Raw genomic sequence first — 13,424 nt, forward strand, 5'->3', positions numbered from 1 at the left:
TTTATAGCAGTCTTTAACCATATGATTCATTTTACCAAAGCATGTCCTCGTTGCAGCTATTTTTCTCCTTTTTCGGGTCTGTTTCTGCGAGGATGTCATCCAACATCTTTGCCATCTACCATGACCTCTTTGGCTCCCCTTGCCTCTAAAGTTACCACGTCCTCCTCCATAGGACTGGTTTTCTTGAATTTGCTGCATATTCTGATTTCTACCACAGCCTCGAAATCGACCTGCTCTACTTCTACATCTGCCTCTGCCTCTGCCTCTGCCTCTGCCTCTGCCAGTGCCAGCATTTGAGTAGAAGACAGCTTCTTTTGAAGTTCCTCCTGAAGAAGATGCACCACCATTTCTCTGCTCTTCAGGAATTAAAAGAACAATCAACAACTTAAAATCAGAAAAATTCTCACGAATGACAATGGATGTCCGAAATTGTGCATAATCCTTTCTTAGATCATTCAAGGTCACAGAAACTAGATCATCATCTTCCACTGACGACCCAATAGAAGCAAGTGCATCTGTAATCTTCTTCACCTTCATGTGATAGTCATTGATGCTCATATTTTCTCTTTGCACGTTATGCAACTCATGCTTGAGCTGCATTTTTCTGGCTTTTGTATTTGTGCTATACATTTTTGTCAAAGTATCCCACGCCTCCTTCGACGTGCTTGCATCCTGAATATGCACAATCATAGGAATCTGAAATACTGATAGACAGCCAATACATAACTTTTCTAGCTCTCTCATGCCAACCTTTAAATGCTTATAACTCCTGTTGATTGAGAACATTAGGAATAACTGGTTCTTGTTCAGCTCCAGTAATAAACTCCCAATAGCCTTTTTCCTTAAGTAAATTCGTCATTCTAAACTTCCATGCTTGGAAGTTGTTCTAAAATTCGTCATTTCTGCTAGCCTTTTTTTCCATCATGCTCTCATACTGTATTATGATGCCAAAAAAACAAACTTAATTTTCAAAAATGAAAAGCCCTCCATATTATTTGATGTTCACAAGGCCGTCAAGCTGAACCAACGTACAAGCAAATGCTATGTCACTTAATTATCAAAGATTTGTACCTAATTTAATAAATTCATGTTCCTTTAGAAGTGGAAACTGAAACCTGCCCAAAGCAAGCTCAGTCAAAGGAAACAATGAGCAGTAAGCACATGCGAATTGACGATAGGCCACAACTCTCAATCCAAAGATTTTGCATATTTTCAGGACTCTGCAAGAAAACCAAGTATCATTCATGTTACACAAATTGACACTGGAATGCCCTAACATGCTCGTAATACAAGCTGTTCCAACCAAAGACTAGGCGAGGTGCCAACAATGTTTTAAAACTTATATCCGATTGGGAGCCTCCACACACAAAGGCAAGTTACTGGAAAACATCATGGATGGCCTCATTACAAAAGAAGACAGGTGAGTACATGGCCCAGGCTCATCTTACTTACTGAAATTCGATATGCTGCTACTTTGTTGCTTGGGCTATTATGTTAGAAAGTGAATTAGCTTGCTCCTTGGCATTCTCTACCAGAGTATCCTGCAATATTATCACCATAGATAGGTCATCAGCTCGATCACCACAAAAGCATGCAATTTATTAGCATCCATTCGCAACCAAACTTGGAATTCCTTGAGGATGGAAAAAGACTAAAATTCATAAAGATCTATTCTGCGATACATGTAGTAAGCGAGGCTAGAAGGCAAGGAAATCTACCCCTCATACTCAACTTTGTATAAACCAAGCTGCAGCTTGCTCAAGCATGTTCTCTTCAGTTGCAGTATATTCAACATCAAAGACAAAGATAATGATTGTGTCCAGAAATTTACAGATGTTAAACCTGCCAGACGAGAACTATATTCTGACCAAATCTCTCCACACATATCTTATCTAAGTAAATCTTACATCATCTTACACATATCTCGATGAACAAGCGAAAATAATCAGATGCAGAAGGCAGAGTTGTAGCTTGATCAGACCAGGGACCCCGAGTATGACAACCAGTGGTTTTATTTTCAAAGACCCCCTTGGAAACAAGCGCCTATTGGGCTATCCTACTATCCTCGCCATTGAGAAATGATAGCCTAAAATGGGCAATCACGCTCTCAACTTCATGAAGAAAAATAGCCATACACTCATAAAATGCTTATTTTGATGCATCTAGCTTTATTAAATTGTACAAGTTACAACAAACATGTTAAACATCTAAACCATGTCTTACCATTTGATTTGATATGCTACATGACCCCCTTTGGATTTGTAATCAAAATATACAGGTTGTCAACGTTTGGCAGTTTTTGGCAATCAACATAGAGTTTTCCCCAAAAAATTAAATGCCATGGTCGCCCAGCTTTTTGTCCCAAACCCACATGAGCACCTCATTTTCTAACATGAGCCTTGTAAAAAAAACTGATGACGACAAGGGCAATTGACATCAGACCATGGGTCCTTTGATAGGACATTGATGTAGACATTAACTGTGGCAATACTGAGTTTGCCTAATAATACCTATATTTTGTATACATATGAGCCCCGTGGCTTGATATGGACAATGGCTGCTGGAGCCTGGCATGCATTAGACTTTAGACTAGCAGTGTAGTATCATCTATGCAGAGTCCCAGATGAGTCACACAGAAATGCGACATGTAACATCCTGGAGTATTTTCTTTTTGCACTAAAGCCTACATTGTTATGGATCATGGAGTAGTTTGTCACCACAATGTAAATATCTTAAGTCAAAGTACAGTTGACCATTTATCTAATCATAATTAAATAGTTTTCATATGTGTTAATTATGGTCAAAGAATTCCTTTAATGGTCAAAGAATTAACTACAGTCAAAGATACTTGACTCTGGTCAAGTAAGCCTGACTTCGGTCGGAGAGACTTAGTTTATTACCAAGAGGGTTAACTGCAGTTAACCAGAGAGCCATAAAGCTAACTATGGTCAAAGAGTGTTGACTTCGGTCAACAAGACTTGGCATGCGCCAAGAGGATTAACTACGGTTAACCATGATATGCCAACTTCGGTTATAATTAAGGCGCCTCGACCCTTGGTCAAAGCCTCTTAATTATAATCAAGAGTGTTAACTCCGATCAACCAGAGAATAAATATATTTATATATATATTTGTTATATGTGCACATGTGTTCAGTGGGGACGCCCACCGTGACTAGAATTAGTCCACAGTGTATTATTTGCATGCAAAGCGCTAACAATTAATGGGTGCCATGGTGGTGCGCTTTAATTAATTATTGCAGGTACTAGGAAGGGTTATTTTCCTAAGCGCTATGGAGCCTAACAAGCATCTAGGAGGCAGTTCGCGTGACCAAGTACTTCGAAGACTCCAGAGTTGCCCTTAGTGGCATGTAATAGGACTTAGACTAGATTTTAGACAAGTGGCATGTTGCTAATTTGAAATGAGCTTGAAGCTCTTGTAATATTGATTCACGTTGGGATTTTGTATCAAGCAGCTCTACGCTGAACTCTTGTAACAGCTTTCTCTCTTCATGAATAAAAACCTTCGGGGGGGGCCAGCCCGACGTTTTGTCATGGGCCCTAGTGCATCTGTAGAGAGAGGGAGTGAGAGAGAGAGCATATGAGAGAATATTTACAGTAATTATAAGGTTTCATTGGTATCAAAGCAATAGGCTCACCCTCTTCCTTAAGAAGGTGACGATTCAAGCAAAGGAGTATGTTGGCCCGTGGAGAGCAGCGGGCTAACTTGGCATTTCGAGTGCTGGCAACTATCAGTCATAGTATTTCCAAAGAAGAAGGCAGAGGCACCTAGGCAGATGAGCGACGCTGTGTTCAATGGAGAGTCCCGACAAGGACTTTGAATGACTGCCATTAAATTCTGTGTAAGATTTGTCACTTACAATGGCCAGTATGGCCAAGCTGAAAAGGCTATGCAGTTCATAAGGCAGTTTGATGCTGCCTTTAGCCTGGAAAAGTTCAGTGAGTCCTCAAAGCTTCGTATGGTTGGTTTATACTTGACTGATACAGCCAGTGCATGGTGGATAGCTAAAACAGCCAACTATGTAGCCCCCAGGACTTCAAAAAAGCTTTCTATAAACAGTTTATTCCCAAACAGTTTCTAGATCATGTCCTTCTGGGTTGGGAAAGCATTCATATGGAAGCACAAGATACAGTTGAGTCTTACAACCAGAAATTTTGGGACGCATACTTGCAGGTTTCGCCTTTCAAGAATATTTCTGACAAGACTCAACTCACGAAGTACAGGGCAGGACTCACTCCAAAGATACAGGCCCAAGTGAACACCAAAGATATTAAAGAAATATCAGATCTCATGCATTCAGCCAATGTGGTTAGTCTCATGTACATGTAGGATCCTAGTGTGCCTTCACTACAAGTAGGGTTACCGAGGGATAAAAAGCCAGCGACCCCCAAGTTTGAAACAAGAGAGTTTCCCAAGGCTCAGAAGAGGGGATTTCAGCCTCAAAAGCCGAGGGGAAACCAGGTGCAAAAGCCCTATAAGGGAAGAGCACAGTTTACCCCTGAACAGATTGAAACTTTCAGGAAAGAGAGTAAATGCTTCAGGTGCAGCAAAGAGGGGCATGTGGCTACCCAGTGCCCAGAAAAGCCTTCAACTTCGAAGGGAAAAGAGGCAGAGAAGCCACGGGAACCACAAAAGCCTATGGCAGGAGGAATTCCTGACATATTGGGTCATGTTTCAAACCCAGAGGAACGAGAATTGCTGCTATCTCGGGAAAAGTCAAAGACCAGCAAGCGCTGATTTTATTTGATCCAGGGGCTATTGATAACTTTATATCAGAGGATCTAGCCCTGAGGCTGGAAATAAAGACGGAGGAGTTGGGTAGGGCTCTGGATGCCGACCAGATGTTCTGTGGGAACCCTGTGCCAGTCACTCCCTTGATAGGGAAGCTCCGTCTTCATGTACAGAGTTATGTGGATCAAGAAGACTTCTTCATTTCTCCACTGAAACATCATGCTGTAGTCTTGGGTATGCCTTGGTTTCATCGCAAGGCAGTGTAGTTGACTCTTCCTGAAAGAGTGCTGGAGTTTGTACATAAGGGCAAAGTACATCGTGTGGTTGCTAGGAATAGAGGGAAAACTATTCACATTGTATCAAATAGTTCTATTGGAAAAGAAATAAAGTCTGCAGTTTCAGCTTACATGATTTTTGCAAAAGAGAGAGATGTGGAAATGCATGCTGAAATAAGTGAGGCAGATCAGAATAAATTTCAGTTTCTTGAAAATTTTAAAGATTGCTTTTCTCACGCTTTGCCAGGGGAGCTACCCCCTGAGAGACCTGAGGATCATAGCATAGAACTCATTCCTGGCAGCGAGACTTGTTGTCCAAGGGGCTGATTCAGCCCAGTTTTTCTCCTTTTTGTTCCCCTGTACTGTTAGTACAAAAGAAAGATGACTCATTCCGTATGTGCGTCGATTACCGCGCACTGAACAAAATGACCATCAAAAATAGATTCCCTATTCTACGCATTGATGATGTGCTGGATCAGTTAAATGGAGCTTCAATTTTCAGCAGGATTGACTTAAAGAGTGGCTATCACCAAGTGAGGATACACCCTCAGGATGTGCAAAAGACAGCATGCACTACTTTTGGGTTGTATGAATATCTGGTGATGCCTTTTGGATTGACAAATGCCCCAGCTACTTTCAATAGGATGACGGATCGTATCTTCCGACCTTACAAACACTTCACTGATACCTTCCTCGATGACATTATTGTCTTTTCTAAGTCCGAAGAAGAGCACAAGGAACATCTTGCTATAGTGTTTCAAGAGCTGAGAAATCATCAGCTCTATGCAAACAGCAAGAAAAGTGAATTCTTCCTGGAAGAAATCCATTATTTGGGACATATAATATCCAAAGATGGGATACGGATGGATCTAGCAAAGATCCGTGCCATTCAGGAATGGCCAGAGCTGAAAATTGTACATGAAGTTCGAAGTTTCCTAGGCATGTGTTCTTACTACAAAAGATTTATCAAGCATTTTGCGGATATAGCCGCTTCACTCCATGATCTTACTAAGAAAAATGCAGCTTTCAAATGGGGAATTCCTCAAAAGACAACCTTTACCACACTCAAAGAGAGGCTGACCACACAACCAATCTTAATAGTTCCAGATTTGTATCAGCCATTCAATGTGGATTGTGATGCTTGTGGGGAATGTGTTGGGGCTGCATTGCATCAGAATGGTCATGTAGTGGCCTATGAGAGCAGGAGACTCCAGGATGCAGAGAGATATCTGGGAATCTATGAGAAAGAGTTATTGGCTGTAATTCATGCCATCCATACATGGAAGCATTATCTTTTGGGTGCAGATTTTACAGTTAAGACAGATCATCAAAGTCCGAGATACTTTTTGACTCAGACAAAGCTATCCGAGAAGCATATGAAATGGGCAAATATGATGTCAATGTATCATTTTCAGATTGTCCATACTCCAAGAGTTCGGAACAGAGTAGCAGATGCTTTGTCTCAAAGACTCCAGGTCAACAATGTGACTATTACTTATCATCAGGACCTGGAAGATATGAGGGAACAATATGCTAATGATGCAGATTTTAGTAAGATTTTACAGCAAATGCAAGAGGGGCAGTCCACCAGTCACTATTCCCTAAAAGATGGGTATTTAATGAAAGATGACTGCCTATGCATCACCCAAGAGATGAGGAAAAAGATTTTGGAGGAATGCCATGCACCTCCCTATGCTGGACATAGAGGAATTACAGCAACAACTCAAGCACTAGAGAGATATTTCTTTTCGCCAGGGATGCGGAAAGATATACATCAGTTTGTTACTGAATGCCTTACGTGTCAAAAAGTGAAGTATGATAGACGGAAGGCACCTGGCCTACTTATGCCTCTTCCCGTGCCTCAGGCACCGTGGGAAAGTATTGCAATGGACTTCATTTTTTATTTGCCAAGATCAAAGTCAGGGAATGATGGGATTTAGACTATCATTGATACATTCAGCAAGCAAGCTCATTTCATTCCAGTTCGCAAAACCATAAAGACAGATCATATGGCTAAGCTTTTCATGGCACAGATCTTTAAGCACCATGGTATGCCTAAGTCCATTGTCAGTGATCGAGATCCCAGAATGACCAGTCTATTCTGGAGAGCTTTATTTGATAATATGGGGACGAATTTGAATTTTTCTTCTTCTTTCCATCCCCAGACAGATTGTCAAAGTGAAGTAGCAAAATCTATAGCATTGGACATGCTGAAATGCTACGTGGGTAACCAAGGTTCACACTTAGGAAAAGTACCTACCATTGGTAGAGTTTGCTTATAATAATACAGTACACAACTCTACAAGGAAAGCCTCCTTTGAGGTCATTTATGGGAAGGTGATTCTGCCATCTATCCTGAGGACCAAGGATGAAATATTTGGAGCTGATCAGTTTGTGAGAGACCTCCAGACAGCTTATAGCCAAGTCCAGACAGCAATTGAAAGGTCTCAAGAGAAGCATAAAAGAGCTGCAGATAAGCATAGGAGAGAGTTAAATCTCAAGAAGGGATTGGGTACTTTTAAAGTTCGAGAAAGCTAGGCTCCGCAAGCTTAAAGGCAAACAGAAAGTGTATGCAAAGTTATCTTCCAGATATTATGGCCCTTTCAGAGCTACAAAAAGAATAAATGAGATTGCATATAGGTTGGCATTGCTAGAGCATTGGAGGATTCACAATGCATTCCATGTGAGTCTTCTAAAGAAATTCCAAGGGCCAGAGCCTACAGAGCCAGTATCAGAGGATCCACCACAAGTGGATGAGCTGGAGGAGGTCCTTCAACCAGAACACATTGTGTACCATACTGTACGCAAAGGCCCTCAAGGCAAGGAGTTTTACAGGTATATTGTACAATTCAAGAATTATACGGCATTGGATGCCAAGTGGTCCGATCATCCACAACTTTTGGATGTTTACAAGGAAGCTTTTCAGTTGAGGTCAACTGAATAAAAGCCCAGGGGATGTCACCACAATGTAAATATCCTACGTCAAAGTACAGTTGACCATTTATCTGATCATAATTAAAGAGTTTTCATATGTGTTAATTATGGTCAAAGAGTTCCTTTCATGGTCAAAGAATTGACTATGATCAAAGATACTTGACTCTGGTCAAGTAAGCCTAACTCCGGTCAGAGAGACTTGGTTTATTACCAAGAGGGTTAACTACGGTTAACCAGAGAACCACAAAGCTGACTACGGTCAGAGAGTGTTGACTTCGGTCGACGAGACTTGGCATGTGCCAAGAGGGTTAACTACGGTTAACCAAGATGTGCCAGCTTTGGTTGGAGAGTTGTGCCAACTTCGGTTAGAGAGACTTGACTATAATAAAGACACCTCGACCCTTGGTCAAAGCCTCTTAATTATAATCAAGAATGTTGACTCCGGTCAACCAGAGAATAAATATATTTTTATATATATTTATTATATGTGCACATGTGTTCAATGGGGACGCCCACCATGACTAGAATTAGTCCACAATGTGTTATTTGCATGCAAAGCACTAACAATTAATGGGTGCCATGGTAGTGCACTTTAATTAATTGTTGCAGGTACTAGGAAGGCTTATTTTCCTAAACACTACGGAGCCTAACAAGCATCTAGGAGGCGGTTCGCACGACCAAGTGCTTCGTCTGTAGAGAGAGGGAGTGAGAGAGAGAACATATGAGAGAATATTTGCAGTAATTATATGGTGCGAGGTTTCAAGTTTATCATGTATGTATAATGATGCATGTCAATTATCTCATGGTTCCTTGATGACTATTTAAGTTTAAATAAGGATGTTTTAGGTGTTTCCTATACTTCTTTATATGCTACATGAATATTCCTCCCCTCACCCTTCTCTTTTATTTTAGGGGGTAGGGGGCAGGGATGTGACAGATCTAACGTGCACCTTAAATTTCTAACATGACAGATCTAATGTGGCAGATCTAGCGTGCACCTTAAATTTCTTTCAAAGCTCACCTCTTACGCGCCCCGGAAGCTATGCACCTAAGGACTTACACAACCCTGGCTTGTGAAGACAAGATATTCTAATTTTTATGCCTCAAATACACCATAACTGCTCAGAAACGTAGCTGGAAAAATACACTAGCAGCTAGAAAGATTACTAGAATATCAGCAGAGGAAGAAATATCCATCACACGTCATTATGTGTTGGTTTTTAGAAATGAATCTCACGATAGTTGGTTGAAAGTTTACAAATCACAAATATGTACATAGTTGGGAGTAACAATTATGGCATCCAAGGATGGACCCCCACACTACTAACATACATGAAAGACATGGATACAAAGGGCCTTATAATAAGTTACTGTTACATTAGAGACGAACTGTAATATATCCACATAATGCACACCTAAATACAAGGAGGACAGCAAGCTGTACCACCAGGGCCATGGCTTAAAGATGTTACACTTTTGCATTTTTTACGTGATAGAGCCTACATTTCAATTTGTTGATGGTGACCCAAACTCATTTAAAAAATTCTCAGTTACATCTTCACCTTTACAAGAAACATTTGCCCAAAGAAAAAAGAAAATGGAACTAGGACAAATTTGTCACCTGTGCAGCAATCACCCGTGCTATGGACTTTTTACTTGATTCTTGAAGTTCTCCAGCAATCAAAAGCTCATCCAGAATATAATATGCCTAACAGCACAGCAAATAGAACTTTGTATAGAGTTTGTTCTGGAATCTGTAATCCAAGCACTCTATGACAGCAGACTCTTTTGTGGAGAAGGTGATGTCAAAACAAATTCAAAAGCATGCTTGAATGGCACAAAGTACATATGATTTAGAGCAATATTTAACTAAAGCTACACCAGGTACAAAAATAAGCCTCACCTTGTGAAAATTGAAAATTAAATCCAGCTCACAAACCTGCACCAGTAAAACACTTCTTTGGTTTTCGTGCTAAATGATTTGAGAACCTCCAATTGCCAATATGACCTTAAACCAAAACCTATTTAGTTGTGTTTTACAACCATCTTCAGTTTTAAAACTTTCTCAATACCAATATTACAAAAATAGCCAAAATACTCACATTACCAAAGTAGCGATCAAGAATTTCAACAAAATGATGGATGACCTCAAGGCATTCTAGTTCATTATCATCAGAATCAATGCACATACAAAAATATAAGCTGGCATACCTGCAAAAAACAACACAACTGCACATTAGACAAGACAACCCAGCATTGAAGCTAGCTTTCTATATATTCACAAAAGCAAGCATGGCATTGAATTTTCGTTTAGACAGTGCAAAAACAACAGAACTATAGTCAGAATGCCAAAACACAAGTCTCTTGAATGCTTGGTTTAGTCGTGTGTGCATGTGTGTGTGTGTGTGCGCGCGCGAAAGGCTTCAAACAATAACATTGCCATAAAATAGGCATGCAATACAATGATAAGTGTTTTATTAAGTGAAGGCTGTTTGATTTTAAGTGTTATGGTTTTTGTTTACAATGCCAAGCTTAATCTAAGCTCTTCAACAACAACATGTGTGCGTGCACACGCACGCACACACACACATGACTTTCCGCGATGGCTGGACCTGGTATCATCATTATTTCCTGATGGTACCTTTCCCGGGTGTGGTACATGGTCTTTATGTGGTCAGAGCTGATGCAGTGGGTTCCATGTCATGGAATCATAGAGCTTTGAGCTTTGGGGACAAGCCCAATAGTATACTTGTTTCTTGACTTTCCTTGTCCAATTCTACCAGATCCTTCAAATCCTAAATGAAACCGACGTGCATACCGATTATTCCACCTATCTAGGGACATTTTGTACATGGGACAATCTGTGTTTTTGGTTTGCTTAACCAACATCTTTGGTATGCTTTGAGCATCAGCCTGGGAGAGAGCAAAATAAATGAGGCAAATATGAGCCGCCTTGGTGAGGTATGGTGAAATGGCCTCCTAAAATTGGTACATCTTTAGTGTAGTCTGAGATAAGTTTGGCCTTTAGGCACTCGCTCAAGTCCAGCTCATGTTGACAACATGTAAAACTGAACAGTTGCATTGTGCCCACCGATTAATGATGTGCATATTTTTACTTGTTCAGCTATGCTAAATGTAACTCGGCCTACTGTATGCCTAACAATCCAGTGCTTCGTGATTACATGATGTTTGAAATCAAACATGCATATAATATTGTATACAATTCTGCAGATATAAGTTAATCGCACAAAATATAGGCTTTTGACACGCGACTACAATTTGCAGTCATCCATGCAACATAGCACCCAACAAAGAACTTCTCACCCTTTCTCATGCTCAATTTACTGCCAAAAAAGTATTCCATTCTCCAAGAAATTTTTCCATTCTATCAACTAGTTCATGCAGCACGGACAACCACAGCAAGGTTCTGGCCCTCTAGTGGAAGGGCTAGGTGGAGATACCATCTCCAGTTCTGGCCCTCTAGTGGAAGGGCTAGGTGGAGATGGTAGAGATACCATCTCCACCTAGCCCTTCTCATCTTGTGCGATCGACTCAGGTGACGCGTCCATGCTGTACTGGAATGGGGGAAGCCTGTCCATCTGAATACCGTGCCTAGCAAACGATATGGATATATGTGCATACCATGTATGTGCTCTGCCCTCTGTTAGTCGTTTGGATGCCTTGGTAGTCTCTAGTGAGGTAAGTGACAAGTCCCAAACTCTGTGGATGAATGTCACTGTTTGAAAGCGGGCATTAACCTGGAGAGGTGTCATGGCGAACTATACCTGTACTATCTCATGTGGGATTGAAGGCTTACTCCGAATCATTCTAAACCCCAACTTAGAATTTCACGCCCCCGTGACATACCCCTCTCTTGAAACAGGAAACCACAGTTTGCTGCCCCAAAACACAAGTGAGCATGAAATATAGCATAAAAGAGTATACAAGAAAGCCGCAACTATAGTATACAGAGACAGTGAAAATATGGCTAGGAGAGGCATGCATCCATCCATATACACTACTCAAAATCTATGTGATCCTCGGAGATCAATAGTCAAGATGCATCAATATCATGAAGTCTCACAGCAGAAATACTGTCAGCTCAGTATCTCGGATGAAACATACAGTGTCATCAAGCGACCTCATGAAATCACGGTGAGCCCGTCTGTACTCAGGGAGTGGAGGTGCTACCCCCCTCTCAAACACGAGGTAATGCTCCAGACGCTCGCTCTGCTGAACTACCTGTAGGAGCCCGGACCGCAGTCGGCTCTAATTGGAAAGCATCAAGGTTAAGCTGCAATATCCGAGGTGAATCTACCAATTCACCTTCCTCCATCCATTTCGCATCAAGTGATGGGTAATTTTAAAATTTTACCAAGTAGCGACGGATAACTTTACCCTTGAGCTTTCTATCTATGTGTGCCAGAATCTGCTCTGGGACCAGAAGTTCATCATGTTCTTCCACTTCAGGCTACACCTCATCAGGTAAATCCTCGGGAATATCTCCATGATATTGCTTTAATAAGCTCACATGAAAGACATTATGTATCTTCCAATGCGGAGGCAACTTTAGCCTGTAAGCTACCTCGTTTATCTTTTCAGAAACCTGGAAAGGACCAAAGTAACGCATGTTCAGCTTTGTGTACAACCTTTCCTTGCCTTTCTTATTTTTCAGCCTTGCCTTCTAAAAACGCAGCAAAACCCAATCACCTTCTGTGAATACCAATTCCCTGCGGTGCTTATCTGCTGCTCTTTTCTGCTTGTCCTGACTTCTTTGCAAGGCATATTTGATCTTCTTGTAAGCCTCTTCAAGGCTTTCCACAAAACGATCAACTTCGAAGACTTTCTCTTTTGTATGCAAAATGGGCGGTATCTTCCTGGCACCTTCCACTATTTCAAAAGGTGCTTTACCTGTGGATGTGTGTACCGTATTATTGTAAGCATATTCCAGCAAAGGCAAATAATGCTCCCATTTGCTTTTGTGGTCTGAGACATAGCACATTTAAACATATCCAAGATGGTAGAGTTTTCCAGCTCTGATTGTCCATCAGACTGAGGGTGAAAAGATGACGGAAAATTCAGCGTAGTGCCCATATTTTCAAACAACCCTCTCCAAAAGAGGCTGGTCATCCTCGTATCTCTATCACTGATTATGGATTCAAGCATCCCATGATACTGGAAGACATGCTGCAGAAACAATTTGGCCATTTGATCTGCTGTAATTTTCTTTCTTACTGGCACAAAGTGGGCTTGTTTGCTAAACCTGCAAATTATTGTCCACAATCCATCATGTTCAGTAGGAGTACGTGGAAGATCAAACACAAAATCCATAACTATGCTTTGCTATGGTCTATCCGGAATTGGCAAAGGGTGTAACAACCGAGGTGCCTTCTGCCTGTCAAACTTTACTTTCTGACAAACCATGCATGTTCTCACATATTCTTCCACGTCTTTTCTCAAAGAT

General features: G+C 41.1%; 1 protein-coding gene across 2 annotated transcripts in view; it reads right to left on the reverse strand.

The window, feature by feature from the left end:
• Positions 1–961: 961 nt before the first annotated feature.
• Positions 962–13,424, reverse strand: part of LOC147890452 (AP-1 complex subunit sigma-1-like) — a 55,070-nt gene continuing 42,607 nt past the window's right edge. Inside the window, exons 3-7 of one of the 2 annotated variants that reach the window (XM_087390522.1) lie at positions 10,063–10,171; positions 9,864–9,899; positions 9,582–9,668; positions 1,449–1,541; positions 962–1,220 (exon numbers count right to left, since the gene is read on the reverse strand). In XM_087390522.1, coding sequence (XP_087246648.1) covers positions 1,470–1,541; positions 9,582–9,668; positions 9,864–9,899; positions 10,063–10,171 — 304 coding nt within the window. In that variant the 3' untranslated portion in view covers positions 962–1,220; positions 1,449–1,469. The remainder of the gene's footprint in view (positions 1,221–1,448; positions 1,542–9,581; positions 9,669–9,863; positions 9,900–10,062; positions 10,172–13,424) is intronic. The other variant, XM_087390521.1, reaches the window with a different exon arrangement.

The sequence above is a fragment of the Dipteris shenzhenensis genome, chromosome 19, assembly GCF_047967505.1.
Source record: "Dipteris shenzhenensis isolate YYH24624 ecotype China chromosome 19, Dip_SZ_1.0, whole genome shotgun sequence".
Lineage (NCBI taxonomy): Eukaryota > Viridiplantae > Streptophyta > Polypodiopsida > Gleicheniales > Dipteridaceae > Dipteris > Dipteris shenzhenensis.